The 27,078-nt window shown below is 42.9% G+C and overlaps 8 protein-coding genes across 11 annotated transcripts; 5 read left to right on the top strand and 3 right to left on the bottom strand.

Annotated features, from left to right (window-relative positions):
• Positions 1-2,750: 2,750 nt before the first annotated feature.
• On the top strand, positions 2,751-3,940 carry LOC108659596 (low molecular weight phosphotyrosine protein phosphatase 1). The gene is made up of 4 exons (XM_018112589.3): positions 2,751-2,933; positions 2,999-3,180; positions 3,260-3,433; positions 3,500-3,940. The coding sequence occupies exons 1-4, from the start codon at positions 2,900-2,902 to the stop codon at positions 3,827-3,829; spliced, it is 720 nt and encodes a 239-aa protein (XP_017968078.1). The 5' UTR covers positions 2,751-2,899; the 3' UTR covers positions 3,830-3,940.
• A 42-nt stretch (positions 3,941-3,982) lies between these two features.
• Rh2 (Rhodopsin 2) lies at positions 3,983-6,502 on the top strand. Its single transcript, XM_018112585.3, has 6 exons — positions 3,983-4,210; positions 5,130-5,768; positions 5,827-5,937; positions 5,991-6,157; positions 6,221-6,254; positions 6,327-6,502. Exons 1-6 carry the CDS (start codon positions 4,103-4,105, stop codon positions 6,420-6,422), a joined length of 1,155 nt encoding a protein of 384 aa, XP_017968074.1. The 5' UTR covers positions 3,983-4,102; the 3' UTR covers positions 6,423-6,502.
• Positions 6,503-7,564: 1,062 nt separating this feature from the next.
• Positions 7,565-8,157, bottom strand: LOC108659598 (uncharacterized). The gene is made up of 2 exons (XM_018112591.3): positions 8,015-8,157; positions 7,565-7,955 (listed from the first exon to the last, which is right to left on the bottom strand). The coding sequence occupies exons 1-2, from the start codon at positions 8,057-8,059 to the stop codon at positions 7,641-7,643; spliced, it is 360 nt and encodes a 119-aa protein (XP_017968080.1). The 5' UTR covers positions 8,060-8,157; the 3' UTR covers positions 7,565-7,640.
• Positions 8,158-9,954: 1,797 nt separating this feature from the next.
• Positions 9,955-10,731, bottom strand: LOC108659597 (uncharacterized). Its single transcript, XM_018112590.3, has 2 exons — positions 10,580-10,731; positions 9,955-10,514 (listed from the first exon to the last, which is right to left on the bottom strand). The coding sequence occupies exons 1-2, from the start codon at positions 10,631-10,633 to the stop codon at positions 10,059-10,061; spliced, it is 510 nt and encodes a 169-aa protein (XP_017968079.1). The 5' UTR covers positions 10,634-10,731; the 3' UTR covers positions 9,955-10,058.
• Positions 10,732-11,866: 1,135 nt separating this feature from the next.
• On the top strand, positions 11,867-15,133 carry EndoA (SH3 domain containing GRB2 like, endophilin-A). Of its 4 annotated transcripts, none has more exons than XM_018112587.3 (3): positions 11,867-12,104; positions 12,160-12,255; positions 12,413-15,133. In XM_018112587.3, exon 3 carries the CDS (start codon positions 12,494-12,496, stop codon positions 13,595-13,597), a length of 1,104 nt encoding a protein of 367 aa, XP_017968076.1. In that variant the 5' UTR covers positions 11,867-12,104; positions 12,160-12,255; positions 12,413-12,493; the 3' UTR covers positions 13,598-15,133. The 4 variants fall into 4 exon arrangements, with proteins under 4 accessions (XP_017968076.1, XP_089114669.1, XP_089114664.1 ...); XM_089258543.1 differs by having other exon boundaries at positions 12,160-12,259; XM_089258538.1 differs by having other exon boundaries at positions 11,867-12,255.
• Positions 15,134-17,323: 2,190 nt separating this feature from the next.
• Positions 17,324-19,309, bottom strand: Sgsh (N-sulfoglucosamine sulfohydrolase). The gene has a single exon (XM_018112584.3). It carries the CDS (start codon positions 19,038-19,040, stop codon positions 17,451-17,453), a length of 1,590 nt encoding a protein of 529 aa, XP_017968073.1. The 5' UTR covers positions 19,041-19,309; the 3' UTR covers positions 17,324-17,450.
• A 2,289-nt stretch (positions 19,310-21,598) lies between these two features.
• On the top strand, positions 21,599-23,669 carry LOC108659590 (organic cation transporter-like protein). Its single transcript, XM_018112582.3, has 6 exons — positions 21,599-21,816; positions 21,879-22,044; positions 22,122-22,380; positions 22,450-22,861; positions 22,919-23,425; positions 23,477-23,669. Exons 1-6 carry the CDS (start codon positions 21,674-21,676, stop codon positions 23,619-23,621), a joined length of 1,632 nt encoding a protein of 543 aa, XP_017968071.1. The 5' UTR covers positions 21,599-21,673; the 3' UTR covers positions 23,622-23,669.
• An 899-nt stretch (positions 23,670-24,568) lies between these two features.
• LOC108659591 (organic cation transporter-like protein) lies at positions 24,569-26,797 on the top strand. The gene is made up of 5 exons (XM_018112583.3): positions 24,569-24,835; positions 24,892-25,337; positions 25,403-25,820; positions 25,880-26,386; positions 26,451-26,797. Exons 1-5 carry the CDS (start codon positions 24,693-24,695, stop codon positions 26,575-26,577), a joined length of 1,641 nt encoding a protein of 546 aa, XP_017968072.1. The 5' UTR covers positions 24,569-24,692; the 3' UTR covers positions 26,578-26,797.
• The last annotated feature ends 281 nt before the right edge of the window (positions 26,798-27,078 follow it).

Below are 27,078 nucleotides of genomic sequence, written 5' to 3'. Positions count from 1 at the left end.
AGTTGCTGGATGTGCTGCTTTTTACTGCCGATGGCAAAATAGTTGTTGATTTTGAAACAACAACTGAACAACAACTGCCACACAGCGGCCAAAGTTTTGCTTTTTTGTTCCGCCCACCCTTTTTTCCTTTTTATTACTTTCTTCTTTGGTGAGGCTGCGGCGCTGTGCGTTTGCCGCTGATTGTTGTGCTGTAAATTGCATTTGCGGTCAACAAAGTGCAACAACAACACTGCCTTCATTTTGTTCTGTTTGCTAGCAATTTTTCGTTGATTTCTGTTCCTGTTTCTCATTCTCATTTTCGTTTTCATTTTCATTTTCATTTGCTGTTTGTTTCATTTAAATTGCCATTAGGTGCGGCTTTGTGCCAACTTCTGCTCACACGCTGTCTGTCTGTGTGCCCAATGGAAAAACCACAGCATTTGGGTTACGATTACAAACACACACACACAGAGGCACACATAGATATTCATACACACACACACACACGCACAAGAACTGGTTAACATTTCTGGCACTCTCAGTGTCTGTCTGCACTTGCACATTTTTGTGCTCAATAATTTTCACTTTTTCCCCATAACTTTTCCAGCATGCACTAAATATTCAACAGTTTTCATTCCATCTATCCCACCGGTCAGCTTTGCTCACTTTGATTTCGTTTTCATTGCCTTCCATTTTTTTTTTTCTGTTTTTTTTTTCGTTTTTATCGAGGAAATAGTGCTGGCTTGGTTTTTAATTAAAACAACAATACGCCGCTTCACTCAGAGAAACCATTTTCACCTATCCATTGATCGGCTAACACCCCAAACACACACACACATTCGAATGCAAACAGTATTATTGTATTGGCTGGGCAGCCAGCCAGTCAGTCGGTCAGCCAGAATGTTGTCGTCGTCCTCGTCGTCGTCGTCGTCGTTGTTGTTGTTGCTGTTGTTGCCGTTGTTGTGTCTGTTGTTGTTGCAGTGTTTTACTTTTAACAATTTCATTTCAGTCTCACCCTCTGCCCGTCCCCTGGCTTTGTTTCCGAGCTTGTTTTGTGTGAAAAGTGATAAGTGAAATATGCTTTTCAGTTTTCAATTTAGTAGTTCAATGCAATTCCAATTGGATATTTGCAATGGGCAACGTTCAGCGCCCAAACAGTTGCCCCAGCTCCACTGGATTGGCGAACTTCTGTTGCCAGCTAAAGGGGAAACACCCGCAAAATGTCGACAGTCAGCAGTCCTTTAATAAAGCTTTTATTGCATAGATATAGAAATGGAAACCAAATAAAACAAATAAGAAATCTCCAGTCGAGGATGCTCGACTACGAGATTCCCTGAACCCTGAACCCTGTAAAGGAAAAGATATTCCTGAAGATGTGGTATATCTATGTATCTATGTGTCCATGTATCAATGTATCAATGTATCAATGTATCAATGTATCAATGTATCAATGTATCAATGTATCTATGTATCTATGTAAATTTGTATCTATATATCTATGTATCTATGTATCTATGTATCTATGTATCTATGTATCTATGTATCTATGTATCTATGTATCTATGTATCTATGTATCTATGTATCTATATATCTATGTATCTATGTATCTATATATCTATGTATCTATATATCTATATATCTATGTGTCTATGTATCTCTGTATCTATGTACCTATTTACTTATGTGTCTATGTATCTATATATCTATGTGTTTTCACAAAAACATGATACCCCGTGTTCAATGTGTTCAGGGTATTAAGGTGGAAGAAAACCAAAGTCCTTTGCGAGATTTGTATGCATAGAAATATGCAGCCAGCATTCAAGCAAAAGTTAATGCCTGGCATAGTCTATCATAGTGGTATGTGCACTCCCTGGGAAGGGGAAGCGGAGGGCAGTGAAAAGTGAATGCGGCGATGCATTGCATCTGCGTTTGCATTTGCCTATGTGGGCCATGGCATCGGTCCAGTTCGCTGAACTCGCCGGTTCTTTGCCCTGCTGTCGGCCACGCCCACGGCCCCAACCCTGCAAGCCAATTTAGAATGCTCGCGGACACCTCACGAGCACTTGACACTCTTTGTGTAACGGCGCCGCCGCCGCCGCCCCACCTGCCAGCCAAATATTTTTAATCCCTTTGACTCGACAGCGAGTGCAACACGAATGAGGTGGCAAGTGGGTGTAAAGCAAACATTTGCCAAGTCAACAGAGAAGGCGACTCCCAGCGAAATCGCCACTTTGCACACTGTGCCCAAACATGTTTACATTCGATTATCGTTGAGTAAACTTAAATTGATTTTCTTGATATAATATGATTTATACTTATACGAGCTGAGTTTTTTTCGGCCAAGTTAACAGTTCATAGTTTGCCGACTGTTTCTTAAGTATTTAGAGACTCGTCCCACTGTGCGACAAGTTAGAGTTGAGCATGGCACAAAGGACAACCAGTTCGAACGGCAGCAACAGGCACAGAAATGCAGTCACACACTCACACTCACACACACACTCACTCTCTCGCACACACACCCACAATGCAATGCGAACTTGTGGCAGTCGCATTTCAGATGCCACAATGCGAATCATAGAAAATAGACTGCGCCAAATTGGAGCGAGACTAATGTCTGGGGGCAAAGTTCATGAGGCGGGTCATGTTTGTGGTCGCGGTTCGTGTCTTGTCGTACATTAGCAGCGACACGGCTCATTTGTGTTAATTTGAAATTGCTGACAACGGCAACGACTTGCTAATGAGCCCCGAAACCAATTTCGACTCAGCAGGCTCTGGCTCTCTCTTGAAGCAACAGAATCGAAGTTCGAGGTGAAACCAAACACAATTTAGATCAGACATAGAATTTATATTATAAAGTGAAAAGTTTACTTTTTTTTAAACCACAACCCAAATTCTCAGTACCAACTCAAAGCACACAAAATGACATTTAAGAAACTACTTTTCGTTTGCATGGGTAAGTCTCCGAGCAGCTGAGCTTCCGCTGCAATCCATTTATTAATCCATCCGTCTCTGGTGCAGGCAACTCGTGCAGCTCGCCGATGGCCGAGACAATTATGCAGACTCTGATGGTGAAGACAAGCCTATACTGGGAGGTGGACAGCGCAGCGCTGCGCACCTGGAACATTGGCAGGCGACCACACAAGCTGTGCCTCAAAGTCCTCCGAGAGCACGGACTGCGCTCCGATCACTTCTGTCGGCTGGTAATGCACATGGAATGGACACGAAAGGAAATCATTGATAGGCTAAACGGTTTTCTATTTGCTTTCCTCTCTCTGGCAGCTAACTGTGCAGGACTTTTATTACTTTGACTACATCATTGCCATGAATGAGCATATATTCAAGGAGCTGCTGCTGTGGGCGGATGCCAACCGGATTCTCGACACCTCACATGTCATAATGCTCGGCGCGTACGGGAAGAATGGCAAGAGCCCAACCATTATTGATCTGTCGCCGGTATGTTCCACTGAGTGGTTCCCATTTACAGTTTGATTTTATGATGCGAACACAACTATGTTGCAGGCACGCAAACTTAAAGCCTTCAGAAATGCGTATTATCAAATCAAGGACTGCTGCAAGGAGCTCATACTGGGCGAACAGGTTAGCATTGTGCGCTACAATGTACCCAGTACGGATGATGATGATGAGGAGAACGCGTATCAGGTGAAAAATATGTCTCATGGAGACTCCACTGAAGGTCCCGATTCTCCCTATTCCCTGGTCGCCCCATGTCACAAGAGCAGCTCGAAAAATTCTGTATCACCGTGCTCAGTTTGTTCCGTAGGTACGCCCCAGTCGAATAAAAAGAAACTATGCCACAAGTGTGGCCAGAAGTTCTTGGCTCAGCTCTGAGCGCGAGCCTCGAATGGACTATTGACCATTTTGCTATCCTAAGAAGACGAGACCAAGCTTATTCACAGCGGCCAATTGTTGATTATGAAATAAACATAAAAGTGACTTTGATACGACAGCTATTTCAATTTATGCATATGCCATCGATCCATGGCTAATTGGCTCAGAGCGCAGACTATATAAAAGCCGCTGTCGGTGGAAAGACCGCACTGCTAGTCCGGACTACCTTGATGTGTGCTGACCCCATCGCTCATCGCTGAGCAGCTGCTGAGCATGGAACGCAGCTTGTTGCCGCAGACATTGGACGCTGCCTGGTCTGCCAGTGGACTTGGGCCCAGATTCGAAGCCCAGGCGAGTGGCAATGGCTCCGTTTTGGATAATGTAAGTACTATGTTTATATATATAATTAAATGAAACACTTTAATTTTGTACCAATATACTAACCGCCGAGTGTCATATCATTCAGCTTCTGTCATGCAGTCTCCTTGCATTTAGCATCTGCCAAAAGACCTAAACTCAGAAAATTTACATGTCTATGAATCTAATGATTATGTTTTCTATTTAGTAAGCGATGAGTATCCATTTTTCCACAGGCTTCACAAGCTTTCTGTGGTTAGTGACATTGACGTACCTTACATCGAGTTTTGTAACATTCAGCTTTTGTCATGCAGTTGCCCAGACCGAGTTTCAAGTTTTGTTTTTGTTATACTCACAGTTTAAGAGGCATACATGGGCCTATGCTTTTTTCTTAAACGGGCAAATTATGATCAATATTTCCATAATTTTTAGTAATGCACCTTCTATAGAGTTTCATAGCATTCAGCTTTTGTCATGCATCTGCCTTAACTCAAATTTCATTTTTATAACACATTTTCATAGTCATTCAAAGGATACACCTTCTATTTAGCGAGCAAGTATGATCAATGTTACCATTATGTTACCACAAGTTTCATAGATATGCCATCCATCGAGTGTTATATCATTCAGCTTCTGTCATGCAGTCTCATATCATTTGTATATTATTATTCAGCACTTTGGCATATATTTTTAGTCAGGGAATCTCTGAGGCTGATCTGATTCAATTAAATGATAATATACAAATATTTATTTATTATTTAATTATTATGTATTTCATATTTTTATGTATACAAAAAATTTCACGCACATGCAGCTATGGCCACGCCCTCTAATATATGATAATTTAATCGATAGTATAAATAGTTATTATATTTTCATAAAGCAGTTCAAGCATAGCATCCTTAATTATCAGCTCAGACTAAATTTAAATTCCGCTTCGCAGGTGCTGCCGGATATGGCGCACCTGGTCAATCCATACTGGAGCCGCTTTGCGCCAATGGATGCCACAATGAGCAAGATTCTGGGCCTGTTCACGCTGGCCATCATGATCATCTCGTGCTGCGGCAACGGAGTTGTTGTCTACATCTTCGGCGGCACCAAATCGCTGCGCACGCCCGCCAATCTGCTCGTCTTGAATTTGGCCTTTTCGGACTTTTGTATGATGGCCTCACAGTCGCCCGTCATGTTGGTCAATTTCTACTACGAGACATGGGTCTTGGGTCCGCTGTGGTGCGATATTTATGCGGTCTGTGGCTCCATGTTTGGCTGTGTTTCGATTTGGTCCATGTGCATGATCGCCTTCGATCGCTACAACGTCATTGTGAAGGGCATCAATGGAACGCCCATGACAATCAAGCTGTCCATCATGAAGATTCTGTTTATTTGGCTGATGGCCACGTTCTGGACCATAATGCCGCTAATCGGCTGGAGCAGCTATGTGCCGGAGGGGAATTTGACAGCCTGCAGCATTGACTACATGACCAGGCAATGGAATCCACGCTCCTATCTCATCACATATTCGATATTCGTCTACTATGTGCCGTTGTTTCTCATCTGTTATTCGTACTGGTTTATAATTGCGGTAAGTGTGCGAATGAGAAGACGTTTCTCCACCTCCCCATCAACCGTCCAATTTGCAGGCCGTGGCAGCACACGAGAAAGCCATGCGGGAGCAGGCCAAGAAGATGAACGTCAAGTCGTTGCGCAGCTCGGAGGATTGCGACAAGAGCGCCGAGGGCAAACTGGCCAAGGTGAGGCTGAAGTAATTCATTTGAGACCGTTTCACATTTCACTACCCACTCAGGTGGCATTGACGACAATTTCGCTGTGGTTTATGGCCTGGACCCCGTACCTGGTCATCTGTTACTTTGGCCTCTTCAAGATCGAGGGGCTGACGCCACTCACCACCATTTGGGGCGCCACATTTGCCAAAACCAGCGCCGTCTACAATCCCATTGTGTACGGCATAAGGTAAGGCAGGGCGCTGCACTTGAGAGAGAAAGAGTCTCTAATATATTTATTTATTTATATAAGTCATCCCAAGTATCGACTGGTGCTCAAAGAGAAGGTATATCTTATCTACCTATCTTATCGCGTATCTTATCTTATATTGTTATTATTCTATTTTCGTTTTACGTAGTGCCCCTTCTGTGTTTGCGGCAATACTGATGAGCCCAAGCCCGATGCTCCCGCTGGGGATACAGAAACCACATCAGAGGCGGAATCAAAGGCCTAAAAATGTGTATATCAAAAATTCTAAAATTTTCTGCAAATGCCTACAAAAGGCAACAAATGTAAAAAAAAAGAAAAAGATAATACTAATGTTATTAAAACTAATTCTGGTGTAGCTTATCGACGAGATCGTAAACTATTTAAATGTAGCATTACTTCTCTTTGTGGTTGGCTTACTAGATCATTGCATATTTTCAATACTTTTTTGTTATAGATAAACAATAGAGGCTCTCTTTGATAAGAAGAGAGAGATTGATAGCTTCTCTGCATTAAATAAGCTTAAGAAAAACTGGACCGATTGAAAAAATTCTTTTTCCAATATATGTAATACTATCCTACACAATCCTATCCTGATTCCTTATTCCTGATGTACATAGGGCAAAAATTTAAATATTTAAGCATTCTCATATAAATTTGCCGTATAATTTAAAGGTTTGTACTGCTATAAAACTACAAAGTATTGCTGTCTTTTTTTACGAAGCTTTAAAGATTTCGGTACTCGAAAAATTACCTTTTTAACACCATTAAGAACATCAGCTGAAAGTTAAATTGGATTAGAAAATAATTATCTATATATTTGTAAGCTAAAGTTGAGTACGTTCCAAGCTCGGGAATCTTGTCAATGCCAAGAAAATTACGTCACGCGTACATCGACTCAGCATACGAGCTGAACTCTTGATTCCCACTCCGTCAGCTCCCGTTTGTTTCATCTGCCTTGGCCCAGATTTGAGCGACGTTAATGTCGCTATTTGCTCTGACTGCTGCGTCTTTCGTTTAATGATGATAATTACTCAGTTATATTCGCCACACGGCCCCGCCCCCCCTGGCACATCCCGCACATTTGGTCTAATGAGCATGTACACACACGCACACGCACACAGAGACAGTGTCATGGCAGTCGCCTGCACACCCACTCGAGAGTCTAATTAGAATACAACAAAGCAAGAAGCAAAGCTAAATTTTTGCCCGTCAGCAATTTGGCCAAAAGTTCATCAGATTGCGCCACCAAGTGCTGATTCTCTGCTGCTGACGACTCTCATCTCAGACATATGTACGTGGCTGAGGCAGACCAAGAAGTGCCCAAAGTGCATCAGCTGCAGTTCGCAGTTGGCGCTGCACCCAACCAGTGAGGACTACAGCCATGCGTCTGGATCGAGCATTTATTTGTGACAGCCGGCTCTGGATTTCAATTACTTGACAGATAATTGCCTTTGGCACTCTCCTACCAGAACAGCGTCGGGCGTGACGCACCCGACCTCGCCCAGTGCTGGCCGGCCAGCTCGCCCACGGAGGCCATGGCCAGGCCCTGAAGTGTGCTCACGCAGTTGTTGTACTCGGCGACCTGTTTGTTGGCCCTTAGCTGCGTCTCGCAGCTCTTCAGGCCCACCTGAAATGTGTCCAAGACGTAGGCGCCATCCTGCTGGGCCTCTGCCGTGGACGGCAGCTTCTCCTCGATCGCTGCACGCAACGTCCTCTCAGCGACGATGCCCCGCTGCAGTGTCAGCTCGACGGACACATCCTGGGCCCTGGCCAGCACCTGTGGAGACAAATTTGATATATCCGAGCCCTGTTCAGCGATGCGAATGCAACTCTTACCAGGCACATCCAAACTGTGATCACAATCACCGTTGCTGTCGACATTCTCTGTGTGCGTTCACTCGCCAACTGTTAATCTCAGTGTCAGCAGCATCTGTTATATCTTATCTGGCCGCGCATTCAGTTAGATAAAAGCAATGTTGTAAAATCGCTTGTAAAGGCGCGCTCATATATCTCACGGCACGACATCGCGACGAGGCGTCGTTAACAGCTTTAACCCAATTAAGTTTTTATAGGCGCTCAGATTTTTTGTTTCTAATATAATAGCTTATCAGCTAACAACGGAAATGCTAAAAGGTAGCTAATTGCTTGTGCATTCAACAGCTAAGCTTATGTAAATACATATGTACATAAGCATATACATATATACAGATATCACCTCTGCTATCAGGTGAGAAAAACACACACATAAACATATAGAAACGGATGTGAGTCACAGCAACTAAAATTCAGTGCTGCTACACAATGGCCAGCTTCATGTTGGCTAAAATGACAGCACGTAAGCCTTGTCCTGGCCACGCCCACACGCAAAAAGAAAAACCAAAAACAACAGCAACAAGAAGCTGTTGCCTGCTTTTTGGGGCGCAACTTTTGCATACAAATCCGCAAGCCCAAAAACAAATTTACATACATGGAGCCAGCGCCCGCTGCACCCCGCTGTCATGTTTTTTTATTTATTTTCTGTTTGTACTTTTTTTGTCTTGTTTTGCTAACCAATTTCAGCATACATTTGGCAGCAAGGCTGCTTTTGCTATGTCCACTTTGAGCACTTGAAATGCCGCAACTTTTGCATTACCAGCAGAAGGGAGCGCAAATGGGCGTGGCTGGGTGTACCACAAAACTTAGCAAAGCTCATGCCAAGCCACACCCACACACAGACACACACACAGACTGGCATATTTGTTGTAATGACACAAACAACAAAACCCGAGTTTCAATCTTGGGGCAAATATTTCAATTAAGTGACAAAACTTTGCACTCGCCTTGATCCTTGTAATTCGCCTTGTCATTGTTTTGTATGTGTGTGCGTGTGGGCGTGGGAGTGGGAGTGAGAGTTCGACTTGGCCAACGGCTGTTTCAAAATTTACATTTAATTACATATTTGAATTTGAATTTGAATTTGAATGTGCTTTACCGCATTTGAAAGCGCCAACGAGGCGTATGCGTCATTTGGCCCAATCTGCCATGGGCTTCGGGAGGGCTTCTGGTCATTTGCGGCAAATCTTTGGCTCGTTAAGCCAAACCATTTAATCCCCTTTAATGCCAACAGTTCCAGCAGCCGCCCCAACAAAGCCCCCTATTGAATGAGGACATAACTACGACAATGATAAGTGCAACTGCATTGGCCACATAAATCAACATTGGTTTGCCGGACAGTCACTCAATGGGCCACTTTTGGGCTGGGTATGCGCTCGCAGTCGTGCACTGAGTGGCAACATTTGTTAGGGAATGACACAGTGCCAAGGCAAAATTGAGCTGCCCATTTTCACAATGCTCAAGCGAACAGCAAAAAAGAGCCGGAAGGCTGCGACTGCGACTGCGACTGCGACTGGGACTGGGGCTGCTGGAACAGTGGAGAAATGCCGCAAAGGCGAGCAAATAAAGTGAAGGAATTCAAATATTTGGCCAAAATGCATCAAGTTTTTACTGGGCCAGCTCGAGGACAGTCGTGAGCTGAACTGCGCAACATTAGCCCCTCGAATAGCTCTGCTCTACAAAAAGCAAAAAAAAATAAAATAAAATAAAATAAAAGGCACGCACAGAAGGAACAAAATATTTGCACCCGAATCCCCCTCGAATCGCTCGCATTGAACTCTGACGAATTTCGTAACGCAGCGAATTTAATAAAGTACAGCTATGCAAAACACTTGCGCCAGTGGGGCAGCGCGGGGCCACATCAAAGCGGACTCTGGCCAGGGGCCAAGGACACAACTTGTAGCTTGGGTGCTTTGAAAAAGGTTTATTTAAAGTATATCGAATCTATGCTGGTGTATTGCACTTAAAGTATGTTTGTTTTTGTTCGGGTGGTTCCAATGGAGTCGTCTTAGACCTGGACTGGGCCTGCTGCTGCTGCGGCGACTGTGGTGGCAGCCAGACGTGCCTGCCACTCGTCATCGATGAGCTTCAGTTCGTTCTTGGCGGTGGTCAGGGCGGGCTTGACGCAACGGATCTGCAGCCAGGGCAGCGTCGCGGTGTTGCAGTTAGCAAACGCGAGCTCGGCATTGGCCAGCACATCGAGGACGCGCTCGGACAAGTCGGCGGGGAAGTTGGGCTGGCTGAGCAGGCGATCTGCCTCCCTTTGCAGCACTATGGACTGGAAGAAGGAGGAGACAGAGAAGCCGCCAAAAGGTGCTGCCGCTGGTGGTGCGACTGCTGCAGGTCCGGCCGGAGCTCCAGCGCCAGTGGCACCCGCTCCGGGCGCAGCGCCACCAAAAACTCCATTCAGGTAGGGATTAAATGCAGCCGCAAAAGGATTGCCACCCGCAAAGGGACCAAAGGCCTACGAAAACCAAATTCCACAATCAGCCAAAATGCCAAAAAGGTGTCTCAGCTTTATAGATTTACCTGGGCATTGATGCAAGCGATGCTGGCGACGAGTAAAACAATTGCGAATTTCATTTTAAGGCGATTCGATTCGTTTTGTTCTGAGTTGGGCTCAGTCGTAGTAGTTTCAGAGAGACTAATATCTGGCCAGGCATTGGAATGGTCTTATATACACATAATTAGCCTGCAATTCAGCTCGCTTATCTTGGCCCTGGCAATTGAACTGATTTACATGCTCTAATGTTTGTTTATCAAATGTAGCGGCGTAATCCCCATTTCTACGGGTTATCTACTAAGATAGTGGCAAAAGCTGAGCAGATCGAAATAAATGTCGAGTCACTAAATGACGTTAGGCTTCATACATAATTTCTATTATTATTATTAATCATATCCTTTTTACTCTCTCTCTCTCTCTCTTTCTCTCTCTATCTACCTCTCTCTCTCTCTCTCTCTCTCTCTCTCTCTCTCTCTCTCCCTCTGTCTACCTCTCTCTCGCTATCTCTATTTCTTTCTCTCTCCCTCTTTTTGTCTCCGTGAAATGAAATTTGCAAATGATTCATAATTTGTTTTTTATTTACAACTTTTTCTGCAAGTAAACAAATACCAAGGAATGAAAATACGGAGTAAACAAATTAATTAAAAACTATGCAAATATTATGATATTTACAGAATGTATATAATTATCAACGTCAGCGAAGAACACAAAATAAATACTTAACACTTTTTGAGTGGATTCTCTTCTTTTTTTGGTATTTCTACGTGTTCAACACAGAACGGAAAACATATATTTATCTATGCATATGGTTTGTATATGCATGCTGATAAAAAGACAAACAAACAAAATTATGGATTAAAAATAGATTTTTAATGATACGGTTCGGCAGGCTGTTAGCATAACATTTGAGTAAAAGAATTCATCAACTAACAGCCTGTATTCAAGCAATTTGCCGTTGGCTTATTACAAGCTTGAAAGATATTTGAATCTATCAGCTTTTTTAATAAGCTTACAGCAGTAGCCAACAGAAATGCTAAAGCTTAAACTAGAATTTTTAGTTTGCTCTGATATTCAAACGTGAAGAATAAAAAAATTATGGATGTTATTTTTGCTTGGCTAAAAATATTACTAAAATTATATTAACATTAGTAAGAATTATATATTAAAATTCTCGCGCCTTTTTTCAAAATAAATATCGATTGATTTTACAAATTGAACGACTGTTAACCCGATATGGCTATGTTAAATAGCATAAGTGTATTATGTTAACGCAGAGTGCGCAGCTAATAAAAAGTATCGGTATCGATGTTTATGGCATCACTAAAATTTTTGTACACAGCAAAAAATCGATTTAGTTAGACGAGGAAAAACGACCCCCGCGTCCAACACACCAGCCCCAAGCCAGTGGGAGATTAGTAGTAGTAACGACAGTCCTTCAAACATTACGCAGCCAATCGTCGGGCTATACTCCAAGGTTTGCCCAGCAGAGAGTAAAAGAAAAAGAAGTGTGAAGATAGCACAGAACGTGCAGCGCAAACAAAACGAGTGAAAGTGCGAAATTATAACATAAATCTATGCGACTGGCGTTTTCAACAATTTCTTCCAGCCAGTAACAGCCTCAGTCAACGTCAGCCCCCGTAGCACCTAGCACCGAGAATCGAGCGTTTCCACCCCCAACAATAAAAAAAAGAGTGCACGCCGCGTAAGTCGTCCAAACGTTAAAAATAGATACGCATCGTAGTTGGGCAGAGAAATCAAATTCAGTTGGTTTTTTTTTTTATCATTTACTGATAGTTTTTTGGTTATTAAATAAATTGAAGCATTAACAGGCAAGTCAACTAACGCAAACCCGTTCACAGCAACCGCGTCGTTGACATCGAGCCACAGAGAGCCCCAACAGCAACAACAACAACAACAGCAGAAGAAACAACAGCAACACGATGGCGTTCGCTGGACTGAAGAAACAGATCAACAAAGCCAACCAGTATATGACGGAGAAAATGGGCGGTGCGGAGGGCACCAAGCTGGATATGGACTTTATGGATATGGAGCGTAAGACGGACGTGACCGTGGAGCTTGTGGAGGAGCTGCAGCTGAAGACCAAGGAATTTCTGCAGCCAAATCCAACGGCACGTGCCAAAATGGCCGCCGTGAAAGGCATCTCGAAGCTGTCGGGACAGGCTAAGTCTAATACGTATCCCCAGCCTGAAGGTCTGTTGGCTGAATGCATGTTGACTTATGGTAAGAAGCTCGGCGAGGACAACAGCGTGTTCGCGCAGGCGCTCGTCGAATTCGGCGAAGCGCTGAAACAAATGGCCGACGTCAAGTATTCGCTGGACGACAACATCAAGCAGAACTTTTTGGAGCCCCTGCATCATATGCAGACCAAAGACCTTAAGGAGGTCATGCACCATCGAAAGAAGCTGCAGGGCCGGCGTCTCGACTTTGACTGTAAACGTCGCCGACAGGCCAAAGATGATGAAATTCGTGGTGCTGAGGAGAAGTTCGCCGAGTCATTGCAGTTGGCGCAAGTAAGCATGTTCAATTTATTGGAGAACGATACTGAACATGTCTCACAACTCGTGACCTTCGCTGAAGCACTTTACGATTTTCACTCTCAGTGCGCCGATGTACTGCGTGGCCTGCAGGAGACGCTACAGGAGAAACGTGCCGAGGCTGAGAGCCGGCCACGCAATGAATTTGTGCCCAAGACGCTGCTCGATCTGAACTTGGACGGCGGTGGCGGCGGCCTCAATGATGACGGCACGCCGTCCCACATTAGCTCGAGCGCCTCGCCGTTGCCCTCGCCGATGCGCTCGCCCGCCAAGTCAATGGCCGCGACACCGCATCGCCAGCAGCAGCCCTGCTGCCAGGCCCTCTACGACTTCGATCCCGAGAACCCAGGCGAACTGGGCTTCAAGGAGAACGACATCATAACGCTCCTCAATCGCGTCGACGACAATTGGTACGAAGGTGCCGTCAATGGCCGAACCGGCTACTTCCCCCAGTCATACGTGCAGGTGCAGGTCCCCCTGCCCAATTAGATTGCCTGCATATTGATCACAATAATAAACTGAATGTTGGTTTCGCAGCTTGGCACATAGTATAAATGCAAAAAGATGCATACAATTGTAGATGGTTATATGCGGATTAATATGGTTTAGAGTTACGATTACGGCTTAGCTAGCACAGCACATTCACGTGGCCATATAAACATCTATGAAACGGCGCAACGGCGAAACAAAAAATAAAAACACGAAAAAAAAAGAATACCTATAGCAAACTAAATTAAATGCGAAATTTTACCAGTTGGCAAAACAATAACTACAAATTATAAATTACAATTAAATTAAAGTATGTAATTATGTATGTACTACAAACTACATTTTCAAATGTTACGAAATTAATACGAACTTTCCATGCGTTTCCAATTTAAGAATTGCTCTCCTTTGAATCACACTTCTTATTGCTATATGAACAGCAGAAACACAATAAGCAATATATATATATATGTATGAAATATATATATATATATCTATATCGAAGGGAAACATGTCAATCCAACATATTAATTAGCTAGATATCCATACTACATACTTACATAGCTATGTTGCGAGTCTTTTGCTTTATCACTCTTCTGATTGTTGTAATTTCTAATTTGTACTTCCCATTGCGCTCTCTATCCAAATTCTATATAGTATACCTAAAGCTACCTACCTAAAAAATTATATATATATATATTTGCATATATATATATATACCTATTATATACCTATATATATTTATTGTATACTCCTAACTGATATTTGTGCAAATACAATACTCCCCACACTCTATCCCCTAGGACGGCATATTAGCTGTCCGCATGTTCGTTGTAAAATTTAAAGAATTTTTGTCAAATTCAAGGATGTAATACGATAACAGAAGTTGAGATCCTACATTTTTGCTCCTTTTTATGTGTGTTGTTTTTTGTTATTTATATACATAACTATTACATAAAAGAAAACAAAACAAAAATATATATATATAAATATAGATATATTTATTAAGCATATTATCTACATGTATATTTATTATTATGTATTTATTATAACTTATACTGAACAGCAGCGTTAATACAACAAATATTATATTGATAATAACAACAACAATGTAATGAATAATGAATAATGAACAACGTAACGGAATCCTCCTAAGCAAAACCAGCATATAACTAGTTAAAATTTGAACATAATTATTACTATTAACGCGTTGATAATAACTGTTAACATAAGCGACAACTCAAAAACCAGTCAAGTCAAGTCGAAGCATAGCAAAAAGAATACAATTACTAACCAAGAAGCAAAATGAGTTTACTAACAATAAATTTCTAGAAGAATATGTATCTCTATCCGTAAATGTATCTGTATCTGTATCCGAAAGCAGACGAGTCAAGCCCCATATGAATGGCATATATAGAATACATAGAATGGTGCATACCAAGCGATATACATACATGCAAACACGAATGTATATAAGCAGCCGTATACACAATTATAAATTTACTGATAATAAATTAGTTAATGAGCGAACAAAGAAAATTTAATTTACGAACGCAAATATAAAACTTGCGACATTTGCCAAACATTTCCAGGCGGCAGCCCCATTTAGAGATTTTGGCTCGACCGGCCGAGGCAAACGCGAATGTTTTTATTTTTAATTATTTTATTTGACGCATTGTTGGGCGGCAAGAATAAAACAATAATAATTGTAATTATGCATTTGTGTGGTGGAAAAGGATATAAAAAATAATATATATATACATATACATAACATACATACAAAGAATACAACAAACAAACTATATAAGAATAACGCTAAAAACTGAGAACCTAATTTATGCATAACAAGCAAAAACTTAAAACAAAAATCTAAAACAAAAACAATAATTGAATACATTTAATTTTCAATGTGTCTTTCGTTCAAAATCAAAAAACAAAAACAAAAAAAAAGAAAAGAAAAACCGAATTTGTGTTTTCTTATTTGCACGTTGACCTTAAACCGAGCAATGCAACCTTACCGTTCCGCCCCATTGTCATCCGGCTTAGCCTTGGCCCAGCCCCGAGGACTTATTATGAATGTTGCGTAACATTGACTCGGATGCTGCACAGGAATGAGACCCGACAGACCGTCGACGGCGCCACAGCGAAAGCAGAGCAGAAACGAAAAGCGTATTGAAATGTTCGATTTTTCCACACAGAACGTAGTGGCACAGATGACGTATCCAAATCCGAACCCAACCCAACCCAAAGAGTAAGACGACCCAGTTGGAATGACATTGAAACGTGACGCAACACCCCCTGCGCATATCATCATCCATTGAGGTCACGATTCCACCCCTGCCAACGAATACCTCTGTGTGAGCAAGCTCATCTTGAATGGGGTTGCGTCTGCTCCGTTGACGTTGACTACCCAAATATAAACTGATTTGTCCCACTCGGCTCTGAAATAGATACGGAAATTGAATTATTCATAAATTTTGCTACCTTTGCACCACAAATCACGTTTTTCTTTGTTTTTTTTTTTTTTTTTTTCAATTCCCAGCATTCTTGAATTTATAGTAATATATTTCGGAAGCAAGCGGCAAGCAACTAAAAATAATTTTAAAATTTAAAACTTCTAAATCTGTTATTTTAGAATGTGTTTATTAACTAGTAAAATAAGATATAATATATATTTTAGATTTTGCATATTTTTAGGATTTAGTAAAGTTAGAATTTGTTGTGTAATTTTCATATATAAATATATATGAACATATATATAATTTTTTTTAATGCTTAAGTCTTTTATCAACTTTAAGTCATTAACATTCAAACACAACTAAATTCCAATACAAAAAAATGAAAACTAATTAATTTTTAGTACTAAATAAATATTAACTAATTCAAATATACATGTATTAAAAATTAAAACACTGTTTATAAAATTTTGTGCTAGCTTTCAGCTCTATAAAGCTGATCTTAACTATCGAAGTGGGATAATTAAAAACTGGCGTATTATTTATTTTATTATCTATTATTATTTATTAAAGCATGAGCATATCTTTGTAACAGTTTACAGAAGATTTGTCTGATATCGTGTCATATGGATTAGTTTTCTGAACCTTTCATATGTATTCAAATATATGCATGTCTCCATCAACAACATACTCTGCACTGTTCACGGTACACTCAATATGATCAACTATGTCATTCCCCCATTATAAATTGTAAGGCATTTTACAGAAAATGTTATGGAAGGCACAGATCGAGAAAGCTCTAATAACTAGCTCATATATCTTCTGAGATCGACGAGTTCATGCATACAGACGGAAGGACTGACTGGCAGACAGGACAAGACTATACCTGTATTCCTTATAAGATCTGCCACAGTTCTCTCATGTTACCTGCATATGAAATTTAACCCTGATTTCCCATTTGCAATGGGTTCAGGGTATACAAAATATGTATATATTGTGTGTTTTAATACTTTATTGACATCTATTTGGTATCTTACTAAAGTATATCTCAACAGATGAGTAATAGAAAAGTATAATAATTCATATTTATTTGTAGCCCCTTTGATTACAGGAAATCAGACTAAATTATTATTATTTTCAGCATTTTTTATATGATCAATAAAAATTACACTTTATACAAATGTCGGGGCAATTAGCTTGCGATATTTCTAAGCTTATCAATTTGACAGTTGGTGTAGCCCAAAATGACTAATAAGTGCTGAAGAGTTTGATATAGCATGTCTTATCAGCAAATTAGATTGCATTTTATTTTAATTGTGATAACGCCAAATACAAAACTCAAAATGTGCTTAGCATAAAAAGGAAATAATTGTTCGTGCAATACTCTATAAGGAATCTAGTTACACTACAATATACTGTTCGTATTGGGTGAGCTTTCGACGTTTGGGCCTTTGTAGCGCCTCATGGCCCAGTGTCAGACAGACGGGCTCCTTCTTGAAAACTCCCTGAGCCTGCAGCACGGCGTGAGGGGCACAGCGCCACGGATCCTCTGTGTCCACTTGCCACTTGAGGAGCTTCTGGCGCAGCTGTTTCAGGGTGGCGCTATACTTGGGCTTGTCCACCAGATTAAAACGCTCCAAAGCATCCGCCTTGATGTCGTAGAGCTCCCACTCGGGTCGCTGGTAATACTGCTGCAAGGTGCGGTACCAGGGCGATGGCTGCTTGTTGATGGTGGCATTGAGGATCTGCTGGAACGTGGGCGATGTATAGAAGTCCTGATCGATGGGAAAGTCCGCCCAATAGTTGAGATTGTGTATGAGCTTATAGCGCCGGTTGCGCACCATGCGCATGGGATAGGCCATGGTCACCTCGTGGTAGCTCTGGCTACCGAAGACTGCGTCACTCTCCACAGGCTCGGGCTCCTTATGGAGCACAGGCAAGAGCGATTGGCCGCTGAAGCGCGTTCCGTTAGGCGGCGACAGCTGGAGAGCATCCAGGACACTGGGATAAATGTCGAGTAGACTGGCCATAGCAGCGCTCGTCTCGTGACGACGTGCGTCGGGTCGGGGGGAGCTGAGAATCAGCGGAGATCGAATACCACGCTCATAGAGATTGGTACGGCCACCGGGAAAGGGTGGACCATTGTCCGAGGTGTATATGATGAGGGTATCTTCCGCCAGTCCGGATGCCTGCAATTCCCGCAACACCAAGCCGACGCCCTGATCCAGTCGCGAGATGGTCATGTATTGGGCGGCCAGCTCCTGTCTGACCACATCCGTGTCCGGCAGCCACGCAGGCACTTCCAAGTTGCGCCAGTCATAGTAGATGGGCTTCCAGTCGGGTATCGTGCCCATGCCCTCCTCGCCGCTGCCCCAGCGCTCGCAAAACTCGCCGTACTGCGGCGTAATGTGGCCACAGCGGTGCGGGTCATGGAAGCCCACCAGCAAGAAGAAAGGTCTCGCCTCACGCTTGGCTCGCGCCAGAAACTCGCGTGCGTACTCCTTGATTTTGGTAATGTTGCGACCTATTTGGTTTATGGAGTGCTGCTCCTCCGTCTGCTCGAAGTCGAAGCGGAAGTTCGAGGCGGCCCCCACATGCTTCTTGCCTATGATGCCGCTCAGTATGCGTCCTTGGCTCTGCTCGCGCAGCACATTGGGCAGCGAGCTCACCTCGGGCAGCACATTGAAGTTGTGCACGCCCTGGTGGAGTCCATACATGCCACTGGCGTGACTCGCCTGTCCGGTCAGCAGCTGGGCGCGACTCGGACTGCAGCTGCTGACGGAGGTGAAGGCGTTGTTGAACAGCAATCCATTGCTGGCCAGCGCATCCAAGTTCGGCGTCTGGCAGTACTTGTTCAGATAGGCGCCCATCTCGAAGCCCGCGTCATCGGCCAGCAGCAGCAGCACATTTTGTGGCGACTGCGCACAGCGAGCGCTGCCCAGCAGCAACAGCAGCAGCAGCAGCGAGGCAAGTGGAAGGCGCAACGGCATTGCGACTGTTTCAGCTCTGGACAGGCACAGAGGCAGACCAAATCAGACCGTCGACTCACTCAGCCCGAGCTCAACTGATCCGCCAGCATTTCAATATATGGCACACGCAGCGTGTCGACTCTCTCATCTTTCTTTCTTTCTTGCTTTCTTTCTCCGGTCACACTCATTCAATTCCAATTCCAAATCCAGTTTTAATCTCTTTCCCAGCCAGAGCTCAGCGTGTGCGCTCTTGCACAATGGCCGAACCTGGCCATACAATCTACATACAAAGGCATATCTAGATATGTATATGTACATGTATGTATGTGTGTGTATGTATGAGTTATATTTGTGGACTTTTGTACATTCACTTTGACCGGCTTTCGTACAGGGCATTCAGCTCTATCGATGGATTATATCTCCATACAACCATTGAACTGGCTTGTATTAGCATTTGTGTAAAGTAAATAATAATTATATATATATTATATATATTTGTAGAACATATGCTTATATTTATTGTATAAATCAATAAACAAAAAAAAAAATGAAATAAATAAATAAAAATAATATTCAAATATTTATTTATATATTAATTTTTATTTTTATGAAATTATTACTAATATTATATTAAATTTAAACTAATTTAGATAATCGAATTATGCAAATTAGTTCTATAAGCTCAGCCCAAACTGAAGCCATAAATCGAAACACTCTGCTCTTTAGAGAGTATAATGAGAACGCATGACTGGAGAAGGGCAATTAGCATTGAATTGTTTCATTTCGTTTTCTGCGCATTCTCACACTTGAGCTTTATAATTAATGCGCAATTTCCCCTCGATTGTGCACTTTCTCAATTCCTTTAGTTCGTAATGCACTTCATTGAATATTCAATGAAATAAAAGTGCCAATTGATACATTAAGCGACAATTTCTCCATTACCCCAATCTATCAGTGTCAGCAGTAATAGAATATTTATTCATTTATTATGTAAGTTCAAGAGTTCACAACAAAAGGCTCTATCGTTGCCGCGGGCAATGCGAAAAGCATTAGACACATTATTGCAAACAAAAGCTCACCAAACAAATGCATAGCAACACTTGGCAGCATGTTGCAGGCGTTGCCTCCGACTCGGGCAACATGTTGCCTAACGGCCATCAGCTGTGCCTGTGCATATAACGGCCGCTGTTATAGCTCAAAGCAGTTGTTGCCTCAACCGGCAAAGCGAACTTTCTCTGTCTCTCTTTCTCTCGCATGCATGCATTATGCTAAATGTGAGGGATTATTGCAGTTACAGTTCTCCATATATTTACTTATTCGTTTGTCATGGACTCTGGCGAACTCTGTATAAATAAATAATATTATGGAATGGTATTGTAAGTGCATGAATCAATAAATCAGATTTCAAGCAGACTTGATTGGTATAAAATATTATTTGTTTTTTAAAGTGCTTCTAATAAGCATTGCCCAAATTCTAATAAATTCTAAAAATAAGAATATTAATAAATTATAGCTAGCTGCTCAACAACTTTAGATATCCTCTTACTTTTATATTAGCCATAATTTATACGTTGTTTTAAATAAAAGAAAACAAAATAAGAAAGCTTTCCCTTAGCCAACAGTTGAAATCGCAAGCAGACTTCCGCCAATCCGCATATTTTATGGGACTTGCAAGGAACTTTTGCTCAAGAGCTTATCGAGTCAATGCCAAAGATTCATTGTGAATAATTAAAAAATAACCTCTCGACTCTCCGCCAATCAAACTTTATGCTAAGAAATTAAACTCTTTCCCATCAGGCAAACTTTTTTATTTCACATTCAGTAAGGAAAAATATTTGTTGGTATCCTTGTATAGCACAGGATAATTAAATGAAAACTTGAATATGCAATCCAACTGGTTAAGTTGATACGCATTAGAAAAGTGAGATTTCCTTTTTTTCCTTTTTATTCCTACTTGATTTTCAGCTTTAGGCCATAAATTATGCTAAGCCTTTTATTTACTAAATTACAATAGAGATTAAAGCTCATAATGATAACGAATTCAGTTCAATTTTGTCAGAGCAGTTTGACTAGAATGTACCCTATACAGGTTATGATTGGGCAAAAACAAACCTGAAATAATGCAAATATATTTATAAATATTATATATTCAGCTCTCAGTCGGGCATTGCGAAGAGAAACAGAGGCAGAAAGAGATAGAGAGAAATAAAGAGAGATAGAGAGTATATTTTGATGTGCGAATGAATATTTATGCATTAGCTATTTCAGGGTATTAGCAAGAGTCAATGAATTTAGTCAGTCAGCAGTCAAACCGCGTGCTGATTCTTATCATATATGTATGTATATTCATTACATAGGAATGATAAAAAATAATATATATAAGATCAGCTGCTGCTGTTTGTTTTATGGACCCCTGCCCATTCTTGACTTTATTCAGTGGCAATGACTTTGTCCGGCTGCTGTTTGCACAGACAACTGTGAATGCTAAAAGATATTGCAGTCTAAAGATGCGCGTCTGACGTGTGAGTGTATCTGTGCGTGTATGTGTGCGCACGTATATGAGCATGGGAATATCTGCAGTGATTTTTCTTTTTTTGGCACACACTCGACAGGCAACAACTGGTTTAGACGTTGTCATTCGCTTGCCGTCCAAAATGGATTTCGAGAGTGTTTTGGAGAAATGTGGAAGCTTTAGTCGATATCAGTTCGTATTGCTGGTGCTCTACGGCTATACGAATATTCTGTCGTCCTTTCACTATTTCTCACAGACCATCATCAGCTTTACGCCGCCACATAGGTAATATACTACAAAAATTCAATCTAATATCAGCTCAAATTATATATTTGATTTATTTATAGCTGCATGCCTGAAAAAGTTTCAGATTCGCAGGGACTGACAAATATCACTAACTCGGATCGCTGCAGCTACACCAGGTGGAACTCGGAGGAGTCGAGGCATCAGCAATTCAAGTGTGAGTCCTGGAAATTCGAGCGCGAAAGCAATTATGAGAGCATTACCACTGAGGTGAGTTGACCCTAAAAGTATGCAACATCTGCTGGAACTTAACTATTTACACTCGCCTCCTGCCACATTGGGCACAGCTCGAGTGGGTCTGCGATGACGCCTACAAATTGGCCGTGGGCCAGTCGTTCTTTTTCATCGGCTCCGTCCTGGGCACCATATTCTTTGGCTATCTGGCCGATCGCATTGGCCGACTGAAGGCCTGCATGCTGACGACCTTGACGGGCGCCCTGGGCGACTTCACCACCTCCTTCGTCAATTCGCTGCCATTTTTCTCCGCTGGCCGCTTCATGGCCGGCCTATCGACAGACACACAGTACATTCTGATGTACATATTGGGTGGGTCTCAGCTGGAATACTCTAGAAAAGCATATCTAATTGTTAAGAACTTCTTTACTCCCATCGCAGTGTTCGAGTATTTGGGTCCCAAGCACCGCACTCTGGGCCTCAACATCGTTTTGGCCGTGTTCTATTGCGTGGGCCTGGTCATATCGCCCTGGGTGGCCATCTGGGTGGGCACTTGGCGCAACTATCTGTGGGCCGCCTCGCTGCCGGCATTGGGCGTGCTCCTCTATCCGTGCCTGCTCTTCGAGAGCGCCGAGTGGCTGCTGACCAAGCGGCAGTTCGACAAGGCGGCGCAATGCCTGCGTCGCATTGCCAAGTTCAACCGGCGCCAGGTGGACGAGTATGTGTTTGTCGAGTTCATTAAGTACTATCACGAGAAGATAAACACGGAGCAGAAGACCACTAACGATACGTTCATGGGCATGCTCAGGACGCCAAGATTACGCAAGTTCACTATCATACTGCTCATTAAGTCGTAAGTCTGACGGATTTCGAGATGCTTAGAGAGGTGCCTACAGCGATTTGTTTACAGCATGATCATCACGGTGGCCTTTGACATACTCAGCCGCAACATGGAGGGCATGGGCACCTCGCCGTTCTTGCTCTTCTCGTACACCAGCTTCACCTACCTGCCCGCCGGCCTCACCATCATACTCTTCCAGAACTACATCGGGCGCAAGGGCATGGCCTGTGTCTCGCTCTTTGTGGGCGCTGTGATTACGGCCGTGACGGGCTTCTTGATCGCCAACCTGGATCCCACTGAGCACTCACTGGTGCTGGCCCTAATGGTGGGCCTGGGCAGATATGGGGGCGTGGTCGCCTACGATGCGGAGGCCCAATATGCCGCCGAAATAATACCCACGAGTGTGCGGGGTCGCGGCATGTCCAATATACACGTCGTGGGCTACGCCTTCGGCTTCTTCAGCTCGTATATCATCTTTTTGGGCACCTTTTATAAGCCGCTACCCTCGATTTTTATCAGTCTGCTAATGTTCATTGGCTCGGCTCTATGTCTAACTCTGCCGGAAACAGTCAAGAGGTAAGCTCTACCCCAGTGTGGCAATACCATATTTACCCACTCTATTTATAGGAAACTGCCCCAGACCCTGGCCGAAGGTGAGACGTTCGGCGTGGGCGAGAAGTGGTATTACTTTCCCTGCTTTGGCCAAAAGAGAGAGCTGCCCGATGATGCGATTTCTGTTGCCACCATAGAAAATACTCGTAAAGCCATTTGAACTACATATAGATCTGAAAATAAAGACTATAATTATTGTATAATTGTATTTGCAAACTGCATTTCTTACTCTCGATGGAATCTCGTGTAGCAACACATTCCTTATATCTTTTTTTTTTTTTTTTTCATAAAGTTTATGGTAAAATTGGGGCAATTCCAGTATTATGATTTAATAAATGCATAAATCTTAGCAAATCTAGTAAGAAACGTTAGAAAATTAGACGCCAGAGATCATCTTTATGATTTAGGGCTATCACGTCGATGCCATCGGAAGCTAATGTATGCATATGAAGCATCTAATATCCCCTAGCGTGTGCTGAAAGCCGAGAATTTCACAATGTCAATAGAGTTGTAATCTATACTATATGTATGCAGTGCTTATGAGCCGAGCGATAAACCTGTCAGATGCCATATATAGTCAGCGATAATTTTATTAAATGTGCTTAATCCGCAGACGTGACTTACAGCATCCGATACTAAATCTTGCACTAAGCACTCTTGTGAGTGCCGAAATATTGTTAGGCCGCACAACGGACTTGCTAATTCGAGTCGCCTCAAGTTTAATGCCTGATAAGAGAAACCACCTGAAATGTACTTCTCAAAAAAGCCCCTTTAATACATTCGGAGGCATCCCCGATGGCAGAGCCAAAGCGCCATTCACAGTGTTCCGCTATCATCGGGCATAGAAGTGTTGTTAAACATTAACCAATTGGATTACATCGGATTCTGAGTAAATAAATAATAATAGTACTATATAGTTAATATGTAATGTAGGCAATTACTGGACAGAGAGTAGCTGACTCTGGCACTGCGTCTTAACGTACGACTTCTGTGTTTGTCCAAGTCCCACAGGTTTATGGCACAATAGAGATAGCTAAAGCCGATTCTCACCTTAATCTTGAGCGACTTCTAACGCCGGCCACTCCATATAAGATAGCAAGTCAAGAGCAGAGCATCAACAATCGTCACTTGACTGTTGCCCGCTGAGCATGTTGTTACGGGGGAACTGTCAAGTCCTCAGCTCCTTCTCCACATAAAGTGCGCTTGAATCGCAAGAGTTTAACCCCAAAATATGGATTTCGATCGGGTGCTCGAGAAGTGCGGAAGTTTCGGACGCTTCCAATTCGTTATCTTAATACTGTACGGCTATACGAATATATTGAGCTCATTGCATTACTTCTCGCAAACCCTTATAACATTTACGCCGGAGCATTGGTAAGTATTACCCATAAAACTGCTTGAGATCGTAGCTTATTGATTGGCCTCTTTAGGTGCTCCCACGATGATCTTCATGGCCTCAGTGCCGAGTCGATACGCGCCGTTTACTCCAATGTAACTGATCCCGCCTGCACTCTACTCAGTGGCGTCGTCAATGGCACGGGCATTGCTGCCGAGCAGGAAGCCTGCCAGAACTGGATCTTCGAACGGGAAAGCGGCTACGAGAGCTTGACGACGGAGCTCCGCTGGGTCTGCGACAAGTCGCATCAGCCAGCCGTGGGCCAGTCCTTCTTCTTCATTGGCTCCGTGGTGGGCACCATTACGTTTGGCTACCTCTCGGATCGCATTGGCCGGCTGCCGGCCATGCTCATGGCCGCCTTGGCTGGGGCATCCGGGGACTTTATGACCTCATTTGTGCACACCCTGCCCTGGTTTGCGTTCTCCAGATTTGTGTCGGGCCTCTCCACCGACACGATGTACTATTTGATGTACATTTTGGGTGAGTAGTCTACCGGATATAGTCTACTGGATGGTTGAGTAACAGGACTTTACGCCGATTTTTAGTGTTCGAGTACCTCAGCCCGAAACGTCGCACCTTTGGTCTTAACATCATACTCGCCTTCTTTTACTGCTTCGGATTGATGACCTCGCCCTGGCTGGCCATCTGGATTGGCAACTGGCGCCACTACCTGTGGATGGCCTCCTTGCCCGCCCTCGGCGTGCTCGGCTATCCGCTGCTGATCTGCGAGAGCGCTCAGTGGCTGCTCACGAAGAAGAGATACGATCAGGCCGTCAAGTGCCTCAAGTGGGTGGCTAACTTCAATGGGCGACAGGTGGAGGACTCTGTGTTCGACGAGTTCATCAAGCACTATCGCGAGAAGGTGATCGAGGAGGAGAAACACACGAAGCACGAGGACACATTTATGGGCATGTTTAGAACACCGCGTCTGCGCCGCTTCACCCTGACATTGCTGCTCAAATCGTAAGCTCCATCTAATTTGATTTGATTCGACAGTCATCTCATTTTGTTTACTCCAACAGCGTCATTATTACACTCTCTTACGATGTGATTAACCGCAATATGGAGGGCCTGGGCACCTCGCCCTTCAAACTATTCTCCTACACCTCGATCAACTATTTGCCAGCCGGCTGCACCATTCTGCTGCTGCAGAATATTATCGGGCGCAAGGGCATGGCCTGCGGGGCGCTACTGGTGGGCGGCATCATTACCACAGTGACGGGCTTCCTTATTGCCTTCCTGGATCCGAAGGAAAACGCGCTCCTGTTGGCCATCATGATCGGCCTGGGTCGCTATGGGTCGACCGTCTCCTACGATGCGGAGATTCAATACGCCGCCGAGATAATACCAACTAGCGTCCGAGGACGTGCCGTCTCCAACATTCATGTGATTGGACTGGCCTCCAGCTCGTTGTCCTTCTACGTGATCTACTTGGCAAAGTTTTACAAGCCACTGCCGTCGATATTCATAAGTTGTCTCATGTTCCTTGGCGCTGGCCTCTGTCTGACGTTGCCGGAAACTTTACACAAGTAATGCCCATTGCTTATCCAAAATACCTAAAGCCATTTAATAACTTTGCTTTCTGCTATCTAGAAAACTTCCTGATACCCTGGCCGAAGGGGAACGCTTTGCGATGAACGAGGGCTGCCTGTATTTCCCGTGCATCAAGAAACATCGCGAAAGCCTCACTCCAAATGGCGATAACAAGTCTGATGCTTAGGTCTCTGCTTACCTAAATCTATACACCTGAAACTGAATATATAACCAAACCCTATAACCTGACGATGAGCTTAACGATATGTTAGTTCGTGCAACTGAATGGTCTGATAAGTATTACTCATGTAAAGAATGCATAGTAATTGGGATTTAGCCGTTAAATTTTATATACATGTATTCCACTTAATCTATTTTGATTTTAATTAAACTGAACTGAAAACTAACAGAGTTTACCTTAGTTTAATCTACATATACATCATTAAGTTGATTATTATTTTATTTTTTGTTGAATTTCTTTTTCCCATTAAAAATTATTCGCATTTGAAACTCATATATATACATACATACATACATAATATATGTATGTGTATATTTCCTCGACTCAGATTAAAATATATATAGAACTAATGGGGAAGCCGGACTATCAGAGCTAGTTGTGATATCTTCCAAGCAACATTTCTGGCATATTCAAATATACTGATAATACTAAACAGATTAACATGTG

Source organism: Drosophila navojoa, chromosome 2 (assembly GCF_054131105.1).
Source record: "Drosophila navojoa isolate 15081-1374.11 chromosome 2, UAZ_NAV_1.0, whole genome shotgun sequence".
In the NCBI taxonomy this organism is placed as follows: Eukaryota; Metazoa; Arthropoda; class Insecta; order Diptera; family Drosophilidae; genus Drosophila; species Drosophila navojoa.
Note: the sequence above shows the minus strand (reverse complement) of the source record. Positions and strands in the feature narration are given on the sequence as shown.